At 37.8% G+C, this 22,724-nt stretch overlaps 1 protein-coding gene across 8 annotated transcripts in view; it reads left to right on the forward strand.

The window, feature by feature from the left end:
• Positions 1-22,724, forward strand: part of FMN1 (formin 1) — a 419,748-nt gene that overhangs the window by 178,208 nt on the left and 218,816 nt on the right. For all 8 annotated transcript variants that reach the window (XR_004185219.1, XM_031668862.1, XM_009209842.4 and 5 more), the window contains one exon: positions 3,229-3,290. Coding sequence is in view for 6 of the 8 variants with exons in the window: in XM_031668862.1 (XP_031524722.1) it covers positions 3,229-3,290 (62 nt within the window). In the remaining 2 variants the exon portion in view is untranslated. The remainder of the gene's footprint in view (positions 1-3,228; positions 3,291-22,724) is intronic.

Consider the following 22,724-nt stretch of genomic DNA (forward strand, 5'->3'; position numbering starts at 1 on the left):
ATTGAAAAGATCATTCTTTGTGTAAGTAATGATCTTCAGTGCTACTTCTGTCGTATATCAAGTGACCATACATTCATGGTGTCTTTCTAGACTCTCTATTGTAGCTTATTCATCTATTTGTTTGTCCCTGTGTTGGTACCATGCCACGTTAATTACATTGTAAGAATTAAAAATAATTCTCATTAGGAGGTATGGTAAGTTGTCTTAACTTAGTCTATATTTTCATGCATTTCTTGGCTTTTATTGGCATTTTGCCCTTTCATGCTTCCACATGCATTTTAGAATGGGCTCCTTATATTCAAACAAAACAAAACTCAAGAAATTTTGAAGGAATGCATTGAATCTATAAAACAGTCTTATAAATCGGAAACATGGCTTGCCTACTTTTTGTCTTTCTGTGTCTTTTTTCTAAGTAAAATATTTCAATAAAACGTTACTATTTTCTTATATGAGGTCTTTATATATTTCTGTTAAGTTTTTCTGGATATTTTGTATTTTTAGAAGTAACGTGTTATGTTTTTCTTTTTTAAACTGCTACTATGAGGATTTTTGTATATTTTTGTTGCTAATACCAAGCAACTCTGCTAAACATACATATTCTATTTTATCAGTGGATCTTTTAGATTTTTCTAGATGTATGAATATAGAGAAAATACCTTTCTTTTTTTCTTTATAACCTATGTAGATTTTGTGTCTTTTTTCTCATCCTATTACATCTGCTAGTAGCCCTAGAAAAGTGATGAGTATCAACAATAGTAGCAGTTATCCTTGTGTTATGCTGAACCTTATAGGGAAAATATTTACCAATGTAATATTTAATGTCATATTTAAAACAAATTAACATACTTTTTTGGGGTACTGTTTCTTGAATTTAACGTGTATAGATTCATGTAACCACCATAATCAGGATAGAAAATAATATCTAATATCATTATCCCCAAAATTCCTTTGCTTGCTGCCACTTTGTAGTCAACCCCCTCCCTGAACCCCCATCTCTAACCTCTAGCAACTGCTACTCTGATCTGTTCTTCATCCCTCTAGATACGTCTTTTCCAGATGTCATATAAATGCTGTTGAACAGTGGTTGGCCTTCTGAGACTGACTTCTTTCACTCCGCATAGTGCCTTTAAGATTCCTCCATGTTGGCCAGGCACTTTGAGAGGCCAAGGTGGGTGGATCACCTGAGGGCAGGAGTTTGAAACCAGCCTGGCCAACATGGTAAAACCCTGTCTCTACTAAAAATGCAAAAATTAGCCGGGCATGGTGGTGGGCTGTAATCCCAGTTACTCTGGAGGCTGAGGCAGAAGAATCACTTGAACTTGGGAGGTGGAGGTTCCAGTGAGCCAAGATCGTGCCATTGTACTTCAGCCTGGGCAACAAGAGTGAAACTCCATCTCAAAAAAAAAAAAAAAAAAAAAAAAAGATTCCTTCATGTTGATGCATATATTCCTCTTTATTGCTGAGTAGTATTCCATTATAGGGACATACCATCATTTGTTTATGCATCCACCCATTAAATTAAGCATGTTTACTGGCCCTGAAAATTATTCGACTTCCATGATCAAGCTACTTAATGTCTCTATGCATTAATATCTTCATCGATAATGGAGACAATAATGGTACCTACATCATAGGGTTATTGTGGGGATGAAATGAGTTGATAAAGTACTTAGAATAATGCCTGATATATAGTAAGTAGTCAACAAATGAAATCCATTATTATTGTTTTCAATATTAGCAAAGATTTTGAGGTAGAAAAGAATTTGACAAGTTCAAGGAATGGCAAGAAAGCGAGTGTACGTGGAGTATGATGAACCAGGGGAAAGAGTGGTATGAAATGATAGGGAGAGATATGTAGGAACCAGGACATGGAGGTCTTTATGGGCTGCAACAGAGAGCTCTGATTTCACTCTAATTGTGTGAAAAGCCAAGGATGAGATGATCTGGTTCATGTCTATGTAGATCACTCAGTCTGCTTTGATGAGAACCAGTTACAGTGGTGCTAAAAGTAGAAGCAGGCATCCTACCAGACGTATACTGCTTTAATCTAGCAGAGAGATGGTGGTAGCTTGGATTATCGTGGTGCTGGTGGGGATAGTGACAAGTGGTCACTGCCAGACCATTCAAGGTATGGTTTGGATTTGGAACCCACAGAACTTTCTGATGGATTCACAGCTCAGTGGAGCACCTTCCCCACAAAGTAGAGGTCCGTCTAGCCATGATTATCAGCAGCAACACTACTCTTCCAGCATGGCTTTGCCAATGATTTCCTTCATCCATTTTTTAATTAAAATACAAACTTCCATGCCTGATTTAGGAAATCTACTTGGAGAAATAGCCTGGCTTTCACACATGTTTAAATGAAGTCAGACTACTTCTTGTATACTCATACTCATGACCCCAAACACATTTGTAAAATAATTGGATTATCTCACAAAAATGTGTGCTCATAGCATTTTGTCTTGTGGTTCTCTGCAGCCTGTATAGTTCCATGACCCCACACACTTAGCATTTCTGCTGGAAATAAAGTTGTCTTGACAGCTTCATGCTTAGCCAGCGGAATGGTAGGTTTAGTGGTTGGCTGGAGTTCTTGTGTACACTTGGGACTTATTGTTGAAATAAATATTATTAGACTCGTATTAAAATTGGACCAGAAATTTATTTTTGTCCTTTCAGCCTCAATTCACCCTAGAATCTCTCATTCAAATGACAAATAGTATTGACTTTCCAAGATAAAGATTAAAATCAACCCTGGGTGCTTACTTAGCCTTGCATTCAAATGGAGATTTTTTTTTTCTTTTTTGAAACAGAGTTAAAAATAGAGTGCTCTGATCTCACATAGAGAGTTTTCTTTTGTTTCCTGCCCTGTCTGCTCTTAACACGTCTGTGTTTGTCCTCTGTGGGGACTTAATTTCCAACTCCTTAAAGACAAACACCTGACCCAATGTTTATCTGGAACACACTCATCATCCCTTTTTTTTTTCTTTTAACCCTATCCCGTCTGCTTCATTTGTGTCTTTTCATAATTCAGGGTTTGCTGAAAGGAAGGAATTTACCTTTTATCCTGAACTACTTGTCCTATCTTTCAGCAATTTTTAACATTTCTTGTCAGGTTGATGTCAAATTGTGGCATTTATTTTAGTCAGTTTATTTCTAAGAGGACCACGAGATAAATTTTGTGCCTAATTTTGTACTTCTTTATAATTGGCTTCTTCTTTGATTTTACAGAATACCAAGCTGCTATTTTACACTTGAAGAGGGAACACAAAGAAGAAATTGAAAACCTGCAGGTATACCTCTTTGATGCTACTGAACTGGTTCTAGAGAACTGATACTTGGTTTTCTCCTATACTGAAGTAAATACTCCTCTTGAAGTGTTAAACTAGACAGCATCGCAACTTGCAGCTGCCAGTAGACACTGTGTCTATACAGGGCATGCAAAGCCTTGGATTCTGCTTTTAATAGAATTCAATTTCTAATTTTAAAAATACCATAAATGCATTTGATTGAATTGGAAAATGATTATTTTATTTTTAAAGCAGAAGAGAAAATGGAATAGACTTCTACTGTTATATAAAATATAGTGAAGGGTTTTTTTTCTAGGTACGATGGAAGTTATTTTTGTTCAGCTTCCTCTTGTTGGGGTGTTCATGTCTGTATGTTTCTTAGCACATCCCTGAAGTGTGATGTGATGCAGTTTACAGAATTTAAGGAAGGAACCGTAGGAGGTGGAGTTGTGCTGAGCCCTTCCATATCCGCAGAGAGTGCTGGGACGTTGTTGACCTGATCCTCCTTTGTGAAGCCCACAATGACTGAGGGATCATTTCCCTTGTGCTGCCATCTGTTGACATTCCCTATGTTTGGCATTTGCTCGTAGTGCCTGTGGCAGAAAGTTCAGAATCTTAACTTTAAATAACTGGATAGTGAATCAGGCACTGAGACTTATTTACTGATGGCCGCAGTAACCCCCTACTTCAGGAGAGAATGACAGCAAAATTTCAATAACATTACTTCCTCATTTAATGTTAACTCATGACTTGCTAATTTAATGAATCTGTGGATCAGATATTTCTATTCTCAAAATTTGTTAGTTTGCAAATAGAAATTGTGTATATATGAGATATATGACATGTTTTGAAATATGTATATATTGTGGAGTAACAAATTGAGCTAATTAATATATACATTGCCTCACATATTTATCATTTATATGTGGTGAGAACATGTAAACTCTGCTTTTTTAGAAAATTTAAAGTATACAATATATGGTTATTAACTATAGTCACCTTGTTGTATAGAAGATTATCTTGAATTTATTTCTCACATCTAACTGAAATTTTGTCTCCTTTCATCAACATCTCCCTCATCCTTCCCCACCTTTTGCCCCTCTCTGCCCCTAGCCCCTGGTAACCACCATTCTACTCCCTGTTCCTACGAGTTTGACTTTTTTTAGATTTTTCACATAAATGAGGTCATGCCGTGTCTATCTTTCTGTGCCTGGCGTATTTCATGTAACATAATGTTCTCTAGGTTCATCTGTATTGTCTCTAATGACAGGATTATTTTTTTCCTTTTAAAGGCTATAGTATTCCATTTTGTGTATAAACCACATTTTCTTTATCCATTTGTCCATTGATGGACACTCATGTTGATTCCATATCTTGGCTTTTGTGAATAACGCTGCAATCAATTTGAGAGTGTAGATATCTCTTCAACATACTGACTTCATTTCCTTTAAATATATACCCAGTAGTGGGATTTCTGGGTCATATGGTAGTTCTAGTTTTAATTTTTTTGAGGAGCCTCCACACTGTTTTCCACGAACTAGTTTACATTCCCACCAGCAGTGTGCAAGGGCTGTCTTTTTCCATATCCTCACCAATGCTTACAATCTTTTGTCTTTTTTGGCAGTAGCCATTCTAACAGTTGTGAAGTGATACCTCCTTGTGGTTTTAGTTTGCATTTCCCTGATGATTAGTGATGTTGGAGCATTTTTTCATGTATTGGTTGACCTTTTTGTATGTCTTCTTTTGAGAAATATCTTTTCAGATTATTTGCTCCTTTTAAAATCAGGCAGTTTGTTTTCTTGCTGTTGAATTCCTTAAATATTTTGTATATTAATCCCTTATCAGATATATGAAAATATTCTTCTTTTCAATGAACGATAATGCCCTTTTAAAAATAACTGAGTCGGTGTATTGGATTATATGTTATGTGATTGCAAGTAGCAGAAAATTATTAGGTAAGTAGTATGGTGTATGAATTCAGGCCCCACCCATCCAGCAGAGTTTAAGTAGTTTGGGAGAGAAAATGAGTCAACTTCACAAAGAAACAAAAAAGTGGAAAAGTACCTGTGTCTCCTAGAAGAGAAGGAGGGGAGGAGGCCCTTATCTCCCTTGTTACAAAATGCCCTACAGAGACCTCTCTTTCTTTTTCTTTGTTCTGATGTGAGAAAGATTCTCAGCTGCCTCAGAGGAACTGAAATTGATGGGGGCTAATTTAAGACACAGATTCCTAAAGAGGGCAGGAACAGAAGTGATTCTGTAAGCAGAAGTTTTGTTAACAGCCAAGTTTTAACAGTTAACCCTAGCTTTTCACAAACTGTAGACCAGCCTGGCGAGGGCTTTGACAGTGGAATAATATTCATGGTAACAGAAGATGCCTACAGTTTTTAAATTCTTGCTGTGTGCTAAGTATTGTTCTAAGCATATTGTCTCATTCTGTGTCTGCAAAAGTCTTGTGATCTTACATATCTCAAACTAAGAAAAGATTGGAGGTGGAAAAGAGGAGTATATGGAAGAAGGAAAGTATATTGTGATCATGATCTGCACTTAAAATACAGGTTAGACTAAGGTGTGATTAACAGTAGTAAAGATAAAAATGTTCCAAACTATACTTTAGATTTTTAAAAACCACCTGTAAAAGAATTATCTGCTCTTTTGATGATATTAGTACGCTTAAACAACTGTTTTTGCTCCACATTTATGATTTTTACCTAATTGCTGAAGCCATGGCCACCATGGCTCACTGTTGCCATGTGGGTGGTATATCCATTTTATACACTTAGCTGTAGTTTTAAACTATTCTGGCAGTCACAGATGGACAACCCTCAGAAGGAAACCAGCAGCTCTCTTCTCTGATCTGACCGGCAGAAGTGTTTCATTTGGCAGACACAGCATTTTAAAGATTGAACTAGGAATAAATATTTTAAAATATGGAGATTTTTATATAAAACCTGCATTTCTAGCTGCTTCTTTAAAAATTGGAGAAGCTGGCAACAAAGGACTAATTTTCTTGTATGACTTCAACCTGCTGGGGCTACGTTGCAGGCATTCACTTCCACCTGGATGCGTGACCTCTCATTTGCCAGGGTGCTCTCTGGGCCATTTTACCTGCCTGGTTAATTACCCCTGTACTCTGGTTGATACTGAAAATAAAATGAGACAACTGGTTTGGCATCAACACAATCAGAATAGATGCCATTCGCAAAACTAACAGACAAAAACCAGCCTAGCTGTACTTGTGAGTCGTCACTGAATATCACCCCTGCCTGTTTTGTTTCACTAAGTAGCGGTCTCGTCTTTTGTCACAGACCTAGTGGAAGATAGTGAGGGGGAAAACTGCTGTGTTGGTGCTTTCCATGTGATTTCCATCGGCAGCTATCATCGTCCGTTCAATTTTCTTTCTCCATGTACAAGTTATGGAGAAGTCAGATATGTTTCCAGACTTCTTCAACATGCCTTTCTAGAATAAGAAGGGTTTCAGGCTTTTAAAGTACAAAAGAAAAGTGACTCATTCTGTCACCATATACAAGAATTGATAAGTATCACATTTAGTCTTTTGGGAATGTTTTCATAGAATTTAAAGAAAACAGTATGATTCAATAAGCAGATAACCTAAATAAGCAGAGAACTTTCTATTTTGTTTTAACCATACATTTGAAGGGAAGTCACTTAATTGTTCAGTTTCCCCCACCAGCAAAATGCAAGCCCTACCACCTAACATATTTGGATCGGACAGTTGATTATTTTACCCTGTAGTTCCATGGCTACTAAGTGGGAGAGCTCAGGGTTTTTTATTTCGTGTGTGCTCTGCAGCCAGCATTTGTTGCATGATGCAGAATGCAAAGGGCACAAGACTGGTCCTGCTACTGGCTTTTCAAAAGGTGTAGTGGGCTGCGTGGGTGACAGAGTGAGACTTTGTATCAAAAAAAAAAAAAAGAAAGAAAAAAAAGAAGAATGAGTCCAATGTCCCAAAGATGTCCTCAATCAAAAAAAAAAAAAAAGCACAAAGACCACTCTAAACTCAAGTTGCCTAATTATAAGGAGACTTGCAAAGGGAAGAAGGAACAAGAAATAATATTGGCTTGAATATGTGCTATGTAACTGGTACCACAGGGTGTATATCGTATTGAACCACCCAGGAAGGGTGTGGTATCATCACAATCAATATTATTGCTATTATTGTTCGGTTGCTAAAACTGAGAAAACTAAGTGCCCAAGAAGCTGATTAATTTCTCAAAGTCACAGTGCAAGGAGTTGAATTAAGTCCTAACTTCAAAACCCCTGTTCTTTCTCATTGTCATCATGTATCATGCATAAAATATTATCTTGGACTTTGATAAGGGAAAAGATCAATTGCACAGAGAAATGATCTGCCAAATAGTGATAAGGATTTTCAAATCCTTGCTCCTAAGCAGTCTCAAAGAAGTAACTATTAGTACTGTTACTGGGAGAGTCCGTTTTATCATATGCCTTAGTAGGACATACCTAAACTATGTTTCTACCTAGCTGTCATTAACTTGCTGTGCAATGGCTACCACTTAACAAAAGTTTCTCGAGTGATACCATGTAAAGGTAAGGTGCTGCCTTTTCAAAAATAAAGTTAGCAGAATTATCCCAAATTGGAAAATGAAGCAGGTGAAGTCAAATATCATGAAGTGACCATAAACTCTCAAGGCAGAGTTTGCTAAATGAAGGATGCACTTGGACAAAACTGAAGAATTTTGTTGTGGATATTATAAATGACGTAAAACAGTGAAGTCAGGGGAAATGTCTGACCTGCAGCCACTCTCCCGCTGAATGGCAAAATCATCCAAGTACTTAGTTTAAGTAAAGGTGTATAAACATATGCACCAGAAATCAATTCATTTAAATAATCAATACATCTTTGCTTTTAAACTATAAGGGGAAGATAAATGTAAGTTGCTACACTTTTTTTTTTTTTTCTTTTTGAGACAGAGTCTAACTCTTGTTGCCCAGGCTAGAGTAAAATGCTGCGATCTCGGCTCACTGCAACCTCCGCCTCCCAGGTTTAAGCGATTCTCCTGCCTCAGCCTCTTGAGTAGCTGGAATTACAAGTGTGCGCCACCACACCCAGCTAATTTTTGTATTTCTAGTAGAGACAGGGTTTCAGCATGTTAGCCAGGCTGATCTTGAACTCCTGACCACAAGTGATCCGCCCGCCTTGGCCTCCCAGAGTGCTGGGATTACAGGTGTGAGTCACCGTACCCGGCCATGGATTCATTCTTTAAGGGTGACTTGCGTGTGATCTTCCTGCTGTTCTTGTGCCTGTGTGCTGTATATCAGGGTGTTCTAAACCAGGTTTCCCAAAACAGAATCCACTGAACAGTGATACTTTGAAATGCCTCTTGACAAAAACTTGTCATGGTCAAATATATTTGAGAAATATCTATTGCCATGTTTGAGCTTTACCATGTACAGGGAAGAACTATAAAGAGAATACTGTATAGCTTATTTCCAACATAATTCTTTTTCTCCAAGAACCCATTGTTTGGGATACTATCCTAATTGATTAATATAATCTTATTTTCTCAGTGTATAATCCTGAGTTCGGGTTACATCCTTTATTTATTATTTATGATTTTATTTTGTTTTTGTAGAGATGGAGTTTCGCCATGTTGCCCAGGCTGGTCTCTAACTCTTGGGTACGAGCCATCCACCCACCTCAGCCTCTCTCTCAAAATGTTTAGATTATAAGTGTCAGCCACTGTGCCCAGCACTAAATTCCTACTGTTTATACGTCCTCCCATTTTTAACCTTTCAGTTACTTGTAGAAGTTCTCCTTCCTAGTCAGCAGGTCTCTAGTCCATCTAGTTGCTTCTGTGGAGCAATGTGTTCAGGTTTTCAGTTACACTCTGAATGTAGCCCTCTGATCTTCCAGTGTCTTTTCAGATGTGCCACTCAGTGAAGGGATGCAGCTCTAGAAAGGTAAGTGAAACTCTGTAGGAGGCCCAAATCTTGATGACAAAAGGGAAGCCTGAGCATGGGATTAGTAGGACTTCTTTGGATCTCTACTTCTTCAATTTTGAAAGGGGAAGAAAGAAAAATACATGCCCTTTATCTGGCTTGTAAGCAGCTGGGTAACTTAAGAATATTGTTTTTGACCCACACCTTCAGCAGTTTGAAAGTAGAGGACTTGGAAACGACAGATTGTTGTATCTGTTTTTAACTAATGTTCTTTGGGTTGTGTGGAATGCAAGACAAAGAACCAGCCAACAGTGACATTTCCTTTACGGGAACCTTTTTCATTTACCCCATTTATCACATGCATATTTCCTAATTGAGGGGAAACTTCACTGAGCGATGGCCTCTGGCAGGCCCTTGCTCATTGTGCAATGCAATCACATTTCTAGTGTGGTTCCTCCCACTGCAAAATGATCCAGGGATCAATGCCAAACTGAAAATTAACTTACATTGTACCTTTTTGTCCCCAAGAGAACCAAATGGTATGCTGGCCTCCATTAAGAGAGACTTGTAGACTTCCTTATTTTACTGTCTCCATCACATTCCACTGATCCATTTCTAATAGTTTACACATTGCTGTTGAAACAGAATTGAGTGCAGACTCTATTTGAGCTGATACAACTAAGTTTATAAAGACATAAATCCCAAGCCTGTTCCATTTTTTTATATTCTTCGTTATCAACACAATACATTTAAATCTCTTAATTCCCAGATAATACTGTGAGGGAAAGGGAATAATTTGTAGGCCAATAAACAAAACTTTCACAAGTATAAAATATGATGATTTCATAAAACCCTTATGGTATTCCCCCAAGTGCTGATATTAGTATAATTCATTACTGAGATGCCAAAAAGGAAAAAATAAATAATATTGAGAAATATATTAATTCATCATTTCAGTGTGACTATAAAGTGTTGTGAGGTTACTAGATTTGCTGATTTGCTAGTGTTGAGATTCCTCTTGGGCGACTGGCTACCCAGAATCCAGTAGGTACATTTGGACTTGAATTTTCATGGAAAAGGAGCCCTTTGTCTCAGCCTTCAAGATACTGTCTTGCCCTCAGACAATTGAGATATAGAAGGAGGCTGTTGTAAAATGAAGAATCTGTTCATTGCTCATTTGTATCATGGGGGCCAATGATGGTTTTGCTTTGTATCCATATATTCATGAAAAACATAAATGTTACTCAGCTTCTGAGTAAATATTGTGCACCATCAGCCCTCAATCATTTCTGCTGAGTCTTAACCTCTGAACATGAGTCAATACAGGTGGACCAAGACAGTTTTCTTTTTATTGCAAAAGTTTTTTGACTTTAGGTGACAGGCTGCTGCTGGAACCGGTGACTTTATGCATGTTGGCCGTTTCTTTTGATGCTTCATGAAACAGGAGAAAGCATGGTAGAGCACCACTGGGAATGCTTCCTTCTCTCCAGACTTGTCCTGCCTCACTCAGTAATTCTGTAAATTCTAGACAATAACACATCACTCTTAAATATTAGGTTCTTCAGCTATAAAGTAAAAGCATTGGACTAGCTGGTGTAAGTTTCCTTCTAGCTCCAAAGTTCTATCATTTCTGGCCAGGGAAAAGAGTGGGCCCATGCATCTATCCCAACTCAATCCAAAAGTCTAGGAGATCTTCTTTTCCCATGTTACCTAGATCGGTGCTAGGTAACTAGTTGAAATTTAATTGATAGTTGTCAATTGATCTGACCGGACATTGCTAGAAATGTTTTCATGACTCGCAGTATTTAGGTAGAAGGCTATTTGGGGGATAGCATTAGGAAAGCTGCAGAATTCTTAGATTTGTGATACCATAAAATACAGCCCAGAGACGTTTATTCATTGAGCACAGTAACATTTAAAAAGTTACCTTTGGATAATTTTCGAATAAAGCATGTGTGCTTTAGTTGCCAAAATACTGCCCCACACTTACTATTGTCTTATAGCCAGGCTTCTCTACTTATGTTGATTACCTGGAGCCTGTAGACATCTGAGATTTTGACTTCTGGTATAGAGGGTAAACAGGCTGAGTAACATTCATGTTTTTCGTGAACATATGGACGCAAAGCAAAATTCCTTGAGCTTTTAGATATTTATGGACATTTACATTTCTGTTTCTTTTCTTTTCCCTTTTCCTTCCTTCCTTCCCCCTTCCCTTTCTTCCTCTCTTCTGTCCTTTCCTGAAAGGGCTATTGATGGAATTGAAAGGGCAGCAGCTTTGGAGGTGTAAGTGAAAGATGAGTTCTTAATGTAAAAAACTGGGTATGGTCTGTGTTCTAGAACATTTTCGGGAAGGCATGGTAAGAAATTTTGTTGACATGAGAGATTAAATGCTGTGCACCCTCAGGCTTTTTGACTTAATTGGAGATGTTTATAATCCTAGCTACTGAATAGGAAGTACCAGCTCCGGGCCAGGCACCATGCTCAGTGCTTCACATAGATAATTTCCAACTACCTGAGACCTGGCCGAGTCAAGTGCCATCCTGAGCCTTCACAGCTGGTCAATAGGATGGCTAGATTTATTAACCAGGTCTGCCTGATTTCTAATTTTGATATGTGTTCACTGTCTAGTATAATGGTTTTTTAACTTTTAATTTTTTCTCTCATCCTGTGTCAAAGACCTCTGCAGATCATCCTTTATTCCTACCCTGTACAAGCTCCCTACATGATAAAAAAATTTTTTAAAAAGACGGTGATATTTCTGTAGTGTTGGGAAAGAGAGAAATAAGCAATAGAGTTCTTTTATTTCACTGGTTTCAGAAATAAGTCCTTTTATTTCACTGTTCTGTTCTCCCTACTGAGGTACAGAAGAAAGGACCAGTTGGGAAATTTCTCTTTCCAGCTTTATTTCTCATAGCTTGTCCTGAGCCCAGTTTGAGGAAGTACCTCTAATACTTGTCACCGTAATCTTGATATTTGCCTGTATTTATGTTAGAGATTTGAAACCTGAATTTCATAGAAGTTAATTTCCAAGATTGTAAATTGGATGAGAAAATACTGTGGCGAAACTTCTATGCAGCTTGCCAGCTCCTTACTTCTTCGTTACGATTTTTGTAATTTGAACATCAGGGCTCAGCTGTTCTTTAAACTCTGTCTTCTTCAGTATAGTCCCTGATACCCAACGCTATGGATTCCTTAACAGGCCTATGGGGTGATTCAGCTGTGTTCTCTATACTGCCATCTCCTTGTATGGTGTGTTCATGTGTGATAAATGGTACTAGTTGCTGCTTCTAACAAGTCCAGCATCATAGGCTTTGGAATTCATAGTGTGAATTTAGTGTGTGTGTGTGTGTGTGTATCCACATAACATTACGTATGCTTTGACCATTTCACTGCAGTTTGTTGTAGCTTGCTCTGTGTCCTGGAGGAATAACAATAATAATATTTGGTGCTTATTGAGCATTTACTGTGTGCCAGTCTTTATATATAAGGAGTGAATGAGCTATTACACTTTTATGAGGTGGCTCTCTTACCCTGTATACTGAAATGCCTCTGGAAGATCTTAAAGGTCCTTGCCTGGTGAGAATATTCCTGATGTGACTTTGATGCTGGATTGACCTTTGCCTCTGATCTATCTTTGGGTGGATATTTGCCCTTAGGAGTGATAGCGCTTAGGAGCAGAACATGCTGAAGCATAAACTCATATAATGAAATCAAGTGACCATTCATTAAAGAAAATGCAGTGTAACCCTAGGCAGGATAGTGGGATAGAAAAACAGGTGTGTAATCCTCCCCGAGTTTGAATCCTGTTTCTGCTGTCTACTAGATGTGTGGTCTTGAAGAAATTATTTAAACCTCTTTGAACTTCAGCTTCTCACCTTTAAAGTGGGTGTGACAAGGTTGTAACTTGGTCGTTTTGACTGATTACAACTGTTGGGATAGCTTAGGGTGGGACTGGGTCACAATGGCGTGTGGTAGATGACCAATCTATTATAACTATTGTATTTATTTTGAGGAGCAGCGTGTTTAGTTTCCTGTAAGTCTGTGGCTGTCAAAGTATATTTTTTGATGGTAAAGTTAGTTCAATACAAGCTATGTGCCAAGGTAAAAGAGAAACATTCCGTATTTACTGTTATAGATAATGCTCCGATGAGCATTGCTTTTAATATGTTCTAAAAGTATGATGTGCTCATTTCCATTATTGCCTCTTCTTAAGAAATATTACTGTTGTCATGGTTTTATGAAGAAAACATCTGAATATGTATAAGCAGCCTAAGAGTTAAAACACAGATCTGGGGAACGGTTCTTTAAGTGAGATATTGCATGTTAAAATTGTTTTTGCTGTAAAGACAAATTTTCTAAACTTTAATTTCATGTACATAACTTGGCTTCTTACAGTTTCTCTCTCTTATGATCGGTCAACACCAATTGAGCACGTGTCAAAAACAAGAGATGTGCTAGAGATAAAATATCATTTAGTAATGATGGTAATGATGATGATAATAACAGATAACATTTGTTGCATATTGCTATACGCCAGACACAACACTTAGCATTTACTGTGGATTATTTTATTTAATCCTCATATAGGTTCTGTACTCAAAAGATTTACTATTTAGTTGGGAAAACAGAATTTATACCGTAAAGGCTAAATGACAACACTCAGCTTACACTGAGGACCTAACCTCACTCAGAGACTAATGGAGGAGAGACTTTTTGAGGGTTAGCATTTAAAAATTATCAACTTTATATGGAATTTGCTGATGTTAGATCTCAGATCTCAACTAAGATTCTTGTCAAGACTTAGATTTTCTGATAGTGGTGATTTCATACACTATCTCGGAAAGCTGTTATAGGTGTCTATGAATAACACTTCTGCTTATTTTGTTTTGATACAATATATGGCATGATCTGTATCTCCTGTAAATTGGTATAATAAACATAATTTAAAGTATTAATTGAGAAATGTGTTTTGCATATATATATGTGTGTGTATATATATATATGCTTCTGTGTGATAGGTTATCTGAGTTTTTTACGGTTACTTTAGGAGCCATTCCCCAGTCTCACCACTGGAGGTCAGCTTGACCCTTTTCTCTTAAAGTTTCAGATATTTTCTTTTGATGATTGAAGCACATTCCAGTTTTATGCTAAGAGCTTTTGCTTTAAACACATGAAAACTCATTGTTAGTTTATTTTACACGAAAACTTGCACAGCAAAGTGTACAGAAACATAAGTGTACATTAAACATAAGTCCATACTCACAGGCAATGCTTAATCTACTTACAGCGACACAGTACATGCTATGTTTATGGCTGTAAATATATAGGTATATTCTATATAACAAATGACAAAGGACCACCTAAAAATAGTGCCTTATGAAATTGATCATCTGTTTCATCTAAGAATGGAATCATCAAAAGGAAATAGAGATCTATCTCTTGTTCGTTCAATATGTATTGATGAAGTGCCTCTTGGATGCCAGGCACTGCTTTAGGTGCTCGAGGGAGCAGGACAGATACAGGTCGCACTCTCTTGGAGCTTCCAGTCCATTCAGAGAAACAGGTATTGATAAAATAATCAGCCAATAAATATAATATGATGAGTGCTGTGGAGCTGCTCTCATGGGGTCTAATTTAGATGTGTGGGTCCAGACGAGGATACTCTTAGGAACTGACCTTTTAGCAGAGGTTTGAAGAGTGAAGAGGAGCTTGACTTGTTTGGAGAACTGCAGGGAAGCCTTGTGTGACCAAAGCGCAGTACAGGAAAAACAGGGGAGAGGTGGGAAGTGAAGCTCTGGAGTAGGATTTTTTCAGCCTTTTTATATTGCAACCCAGAATAAGAAATGTGTTTTATATCGAGACCCAGTTTACATGTGTGCATGTGTGTGAGAGAGAGAGAGGAATGAGCTCTATTAAACAGAATTTATTACACATAACATACTCTGATATATTCAATTCTCATTAAAAATGCTCGGGTTAAAGCACAGATTGATTTGTTAATACGCTATCTCACTGATTGATGATGGCCCATGGGTTGAAAACAGTGCAGTGGGGAAAGGCAAGAGACAAGATTCTGGAAGGGCCTTGTACATCTGTTTAAGGTTTCCCAATTTCATCTTCAGAACAGTTAGAATCTACTGAGTAATTCTGAGCAGAGGAATATGTGACATGAACAGATTTTCATTTCCAAAAGCCCCCCGCTCCACTCCGGCTGCTGTTGTAGAGGATGAGTTGAGGAGGCAGAGAGGATCGTAGCTGTCCAAGTCAGAGATGATAGTTTCTCTGACTCAGGTTGTGTCAAGAGAGAATTTACACCCTCTGACAACAAGCATTGACTTTCTACTGGTGTTGATGGTTGCTTCTGCTAAAACTGGAGCCATGAAAACTGTCATTGTTGCTTGTCTATGAATGTTCACAGCTTGATTCTCCCTCTGGAACATGGTAAATGTACAATAAATAATTCTTGAATGAATTAATAGGGAGGAAGAAGGTGCTGACAACACGCTACCCTTTTGAGCATGAAGTGAGAAAGCTCTTTCTTGTTAACTGGATACACTTAATTTAATACACACACCACCAGAACAATTACTTGTCTCTAGACAAGGGGCAGTTTCTTGTACTGTCTTTGAAAGCTGCAGTAGGTGTCTGTATAACACAGTTCTGTTTGTTTTGTGTTAATACTATATATGGCATGACCCTTATCTGTGGCAAATAGATCCTTTGAACATAATTAAAGGATTAACTGAGAAAACATAGAACAATGATAATTTTCGAATTTGCTAAATGAAGTTTGTAAGTTGAGCTAAATTAAATTGCTGATATTTGACCTATTTGACTTATAAAACAGCAATTTTCTATGGTTTACTGTAATATATTCATAACAAATGGCAAGGAAGTGAATGTGTATTGGAATGATATTTCTCTGGATAAGTCATATTCTGAAATGTTCACTGGGGCCTCTCAGCAGGTGTGAAGAGACTGCAGCTGAAAATGTCACAAGGCATTGTCCCTAGGAGAATGAAGCATCCCTTACATGGTGACTCTTTTCAGATTAGAATTGTGAAGAACACTTACAGAACAGTCTTGGCGAGGAATATTTGATCTTTCAGGCAATCCATGAAAAATAAAGTCAGTGAAAACTGTTAAATTAGTATTCCTTGGTCTGGTGAATAGGCTAAATATACACTGATCTCTGTAACTGAGCCCAAACTGATCTTTTACTCCATAGAAATGAACGATGTTTGTGACCCAGTGTTGATTGTTTTGGTCTTTGTAGCATAGGTTTTATAAAATTGTCTTCTTATTCCCTCATAGACCCTTTCTAGTAAAAATTTCATGTCTTATATTAGGAGTTACAGGAATATGATATTGCACATATACACAGGAAAATGATTAGGATGTTAGAAGAAAGTGAATTAAACATCTAAGTTATATTTACTGCATGTCTTTTTGTTAAACATATGTCTTATTGAACATGTTCGTTCTTTCTCCCACAGATACCAGTCCTTTTTCTGAAGTTTGTAAACTAAGACATGATCTATGATCTGCCACTCATTAATAACTTGGGCCTCTTTTGATATTTTTCACTTATTTTCAGTTAGTCCTGAGGGAAATTTATAAACACTAAATCACACCAGTTTTTCTACTTCATAGTTATACTATTGTTCTCAACTACATCATCCTCTAACCATCTTAAGTAATGAAAATCTGTGATTATGATAATGAGGAAGAGGGTTTTCTTTTTGGTGCGTTATTTTCAGCATGCAAAACTAACATTGATTCCCGTTTTGAAGGATACCATACAGTACCATTATTTTTCTGTAAAATTCCAACGTTCTAGAAAAGTGGCTCAGTCTTGAAACTCGATTGCCAAAAACAAATGGAAACTCCTTTCCTTTTGCTATAAAACAATGGTGGATGGGCTCAAAAACAAGGAGGGGAGAAAACAAGATTGCATTACAAATCTGGCAACATCAGCTACACTAGTAAAATCAAATCCAATGTTGTTTTATGACTCTGAATTTATGTGAGTACCCAGGATCAAAGGGCTTGAATCCCACTGGACTACAAGGTCTATAGTTCATGGTAAAAACTCATCAAAAAGAACATTTTAGTCGTTTAAACTTTTCATTTTAATCAGCCACAGTAATAAAAGAGCCTTTAGGTGTCCAAAAACATTTTGCAAGATCAAGAGGTTGTTCTCTTGCTCGTAGAAGCAGCTTTCTTATTGGATCCATATAATGCCTGTGGCCTTTGAGTGTCAAAGGGCCACTGCCTCCACATTGTTTGCCCTTGTGGGATGGTTTCTTTTGGTTCTTCTAACTGTGCATTATGTGATAATAAATTATGGTGTCTGACGGAAGGACCATAAAATTTTCACACCATTTATCAAGCGATTTTAGCCATTTAAAGTTAGGTCTCTGACAGCAAGCCAAGTCATTTGTAATGTTTAGATAGAAACAGTCTACTGCCTGCATCTTGACCAGCATCAAGAGACAGCCCTGCGGAGGAGAAAGAACACGAGGCTGCAGCGTCAGAAGACTCAGTTTTAAGTCGTAGCCTGATGCTCCTTAGATTGTGATTTTTGATGGTCCAGAAATTGGGGATCCTGCCTTCACCACAGTGTTGTTTAGATCATATAGGGTAATATTTGTCAAGTTACTATGCAGCATATAAGGATCAATATGCAGTAGATGTAGATGGTGCAGGAAACAGCCTGAGCAGTCCAGCATTTCCAACAAGAGACCTAAATAGGTAAAGCAGGGAGCTGGCCAGAAGGAGTAAGTTGATGAGAAAGTGTTCCTGAGAATGAGGAAGACAGCGAAATCAGGGACCCAGGAAGTTGCCTTAGCTCTGGGAAGAAAGAGGTGGCATTTCTTTGAGACCAACAGAAAATAAAGAATGAGGGCCTTTGTCTATGGGTTATAAATGCCTTTATTTCTTTGCTTGATTGTTAGGTTTGGCCTCATACATAGGAAAAGAAACAAAGGTGCCTGGTGTTTCTTCATCTGTTCTCTTTGATACCATCCTCTACTGCTGCTTCTGCACTTTTCTCATTTGGTTCCTGATATGGTTTGGCTGTGTCCCCACCCAAATCTCATCTTGAATTGCAGTTCCCATAATCCCCGTGTGTCATGGGAGGAACCTGGTGGGAAGTAATTAACTCATGGAAGTGGTTACCCCCATGCTATTCTCATGAGAGTGAGTAAGTTATCACAAGATCTGATGGTTTTGTAAGGGGCTTCTCCCTTTGTTTGGCCCTCATTCTTCTCCTTCCTGCGACCATGTGAAGAAGGACATGTTTGCTTCCCCTTTCACCATGATTGTAAGTTTCCTGAGGCCTCCACAGCCATGTGTAACTGTAAGTCAATTAAACCTCTTTCCTTATAATTACCCAGTCTGGGGCAGTTCTTTACAGCAGCATGAGGTCAGACTAATACAGTTCTCTTTTAGCAGGTGCCTTCCCCCATTTCTAGTTATAAATTCAGCTATCCTTTACATTAAAATCGTTTCTCTGGACCATACTGTTGCTTTGAGCTTCCATTCCTTCTCTCACTGGCAAAATTCTTAAACATTAATGACATGTAGCAAATTATCCTACCAGTTGAATTCCGTTACAACTCTACTGAAACAGATGAAGTAATTGTCCTGTGCTACTGGTCTCCTATCTTTCTTCGTTTGCTCTGATCCTGGAGAGTCAGTGTTGACATCCTCGATCTCTTCCCTCAACATTTGAGACAGTGAATTCTGCAGTTTTTTTTTTCTTCTTCCTCGGAGTGTTCTTCTCCATCTTCTTTGCTGCCCTCCCAGCCTTGCCTCTGCAGCACACCAAATTGTGGCTGGTTAGTCACCTGACCTTTTATATTTTGTCTCTTGGAGATTTCCTCTATTGCCACAGTTTATCTCTGTGCTTTTCAGACCTATTTATTTGAATTTAGACTTCTTCCTGAGTTCCAGATAAGTTTTTGCGGAAAGCTACACTGGGAAATATTTTTAGTATCTCAAACTTAAAATTCCCAAAGCCAGAGCATCCAAAAATTTTTATAAGCCCAACGTAGAAAGGGATCTTTAAGTTCATCTACTTGTCTCCTTCTGAATCCCTCTTCTCTTCCCCTCCCACTGTAAACATGACAAAAAGTAATCTGCCTTCTTAGCTACCCTGTATATGTAAAGTGTCATGGTTCTCCTAAAACTGAAAGTCTCGGCCAGAAACCTCAGATGCATCCTTGACAACTCCTGCACCCTCTGCTTCACATCTAGTTGTTTACCAAATTATGTTAATCTGGGCTCTGTGGTTTCATGTATACTCATTCCTTAGCATCCTGGTTCCATCATTCTAACATAGGCCTTTAGCATAGCTTGCGTGTATCCAACCCACCTTATCAATTATTTAGGTTATTGCCGTTCTCTCTTAAAACACCTCTGTTGGCTCAGATACTGCCTATCAAGTTAAGTTCAAAGTCTTTAGCATGGTATTTAAGACCCTCCAATTTATCTTGGCTTTCTTTGTTTTTATGGTGGGGGGCAGGTGTGGGGGCTAAAATGCACTTGACTACAAAGGGTGGGGAATTATTATTATGGTTTTCTCTTCCACTGTTTCCCTACACTTTCCCATCAGCATGCCTTTTTCTTTCACTGGGATTTCTCACAATCCGTCATTTTACCTTTGCCAATTCTTTGTGCCCTGCAAGGGTTCCTCATTATACATGAAACCATCTCTAATTCCCTAAGGCTTCCTCCTTGGAAATGTTGAGTTGACTTAGGCACTTAGCAGACTTTTTCTCATATTATAATTATGAAAGCAGAGGTGCCTCCACCTACCTTCCATCTCCAGTGTCATGTACATAACGGACATAAACCTTCACTAAATAGCAAACAGTTGAATCTACCATCACAGTAATGCATTCATCCATAAATTAATCACTGGTTGGTCTTCCTTTCTTCTTCCCCTATAGTGGAAACTGGATGTAAACCAAAGTGATTTCACAGGTAATATTTTTCAAACTCAGAGACAAAGGAAAACTGTAGTGGAAAAACTGTGTTCCCAGAAGGTTTTTTAAAAGATATTTTTGACAGTTTATGACTTTCTGCTGGGAGATTGACTTTTACTGTTTCTGACTGTCTTGAATGTGCATTTATCAGATGTTGCGCATTTAGACAACATTAGCATGAACTTTTGCATTAGCTTAAGTGAAAGCAACATAGACTTACTTGAATTTGTGATCTTTTGGAAAACCTTTCATTTTATAGATGAGGAGCTAAAGGCTAAAAGAATTGGTCTTAGAATCTAGCTTAATGGTTCTCAACCTTTCTTTCTCAATACATTAAAGCGAGGTGACGTGGTCACAACAGCAACAGGGTTTATTGTAGCCAAGGAAGTTGACCACCCTGTGAGACTCACTGTCTGGTTACTACTAGTTAGTAACAAGAGGGCTCAAGACTTTGCAGGCAGGCAACTGATAGAAGCACCATGACTGGAAGTCGAGCCTCTTCCCAGTCCATTGCCCCATCATTTATGCCATGTGGAAATTGCTCTGCCAAAGATACAGTGCTGACTACAGTCTAAGTGATGGACAGAAAAACCATCCCTCAGCTCATAATGGTGAGTTGTGCTGAGAGTATGCTGTCTGAGGTTTAAAGTAGCATATTTAAGAGCAGAATCTTCAGATAACACAAACTCGAACACATTTCTGTTAGGAACGTACCAATCGGTTGGAGGAAAATAAGGCCGCCTCTTTCAGATACTTTACTCAATTTCAAATTTATTGTTTTTTAAGGTTGAAAGGTTGTAAAATACTTCCTCTTCCCCAATGCTTTATCTCTGCAAGGTTAAGAATTGTATTGAGGGTTTACAAATAGGAGCTTGGTAGATTATTTTTTAATTCTCAGATGATTTTTTTCTGACTTGTGAGCTATGGGTCAGTGTCCAGATTGACTGTGTCCTATTGTGACCTCGAATCAAACATTGGAGTCCAACAGCATCACTCACTCCCTGCTCATTAGCAACCTAATTACCTTAAAAAAAGAATGGAGAGACAGAAAGGCTGCCAGCTGTCAGGAATACCTTTTAACATTTTTTTCTCCTAAACCTGCAACGAGGTACTACCCAAAGGAAAGAACTTTTAAACACCATTACTGAGAAGCTGTGACTGTTGCTGGAGGATTTTGCGTAGCAAACCCAGAAAACCATCTTTTGAAACTGAATTATACTCAACGACAGAAAGACACATTTCCCCCTTTATGAGCTCCAAGTTTTAGTACTGGCCTGTTAAGTGTTTCCTCACAGGTAAATGTTCAGATTTAATTCTGTGTTTTTATTCTTACCTGTGTTACACTGATGTGAAAATCTGGAAAATACATGAGACAAATGTAAAAAAGAGTGATTCAGAAGAAAGTAGGCATTTGTTTTTATATTTGGCGACTGCAGTTGAGAAGGGGGTGTATTTTATCAAAGTAAATTTCGACCCAGAAGAATGATCTTCATGTAAATCTTTATAAAAATCAAAACTTTCTTTCTTTCAAACACCTCGACCCTCCTGATCAGTTTCATCTGTTGTATTAATGTCACGTTCAAGGACATGCAGTCAGAAAGCCTTCTGCTCTGATGTGCAGTCGGGGGAAAGGTGATGGTCCAACATTGAAATTCCTAGTGATCTAAATATTTAGAGTGTGAAGTAGTTTGTAATTATTTGGAGTACATAACTGGCATGGATACTTCAGCCAGTTCATTTTTTCATAAAGGGTGCATGGCACCAAACAAGCACATCATCTCTTGTAACCGACAAATACATTCCACGAAACAGCAACATGTCAATGGTATGAAACACTACAGCAGTCATGTGGTTTCATATGGATGTTACACAGCTGACCTTGTATCATTAACCTTTATGGTTAGGTATTAACCTTTGAATGACTTAGGAAAAAATGATGTATGAGTTTTAAGGTAACCCTGCCTCTGCCTTTTCACATTATTAATATGTGTAGCTATAACATTTAAAATGGAAAAATTGCCCAGGAGAAAAAAACGTAGCCATCTATAACCCTCTGTCAAACTAAAATTGAAGTGACATTTAAAGTTTGCATAGGATAGTTAAATGTTTATTCTGAAAATATTTCATAAATTTTATTCCATGTTTAATCAGTTAGGAAATAAGTCAGATTTAAATTCATACCTTCCAATTACTAGAAAAAACCTGAAATATGTAATTCTTATAACAATTATTCTTTCAAAAAGCACAAATTATGGAGATGAATAGCAATCAAAAGTAATATAGTATAATCTAAGGTGGGGGAGGCAAGGAAGAATGTGGTTTGTCTATATTCCAGGAGAAAAGAATCAAGTCAAAATGAGATCTGATCTTTTCCAAGTTATTCTGTCTTCGTCTTAGTAGAGTGTAATTCCACATGCACGTTGATGTTCCAAGTATCATTAAACATCTAGTAATCAGAACAAATGTTCTGCCAAATCCCATTTATTATTTTAACTGGTTAAGGCATTGAGCACTCTAGATTTAT

Source organism: Papio anubis, chromosome 7 (genome assembly GCF_008728515.1).
Source record: "Papio anubis isolate 15944 chromosome 7, Panubis1.0, whole genome shotgun sequence".
Classification (NCBI taxonomy): domain Eukaryota; kingdom Metazoa; phylum Chordata; class Mammalia; order Primates; family Cercopithecidae; genus Papio; species Papio anubis.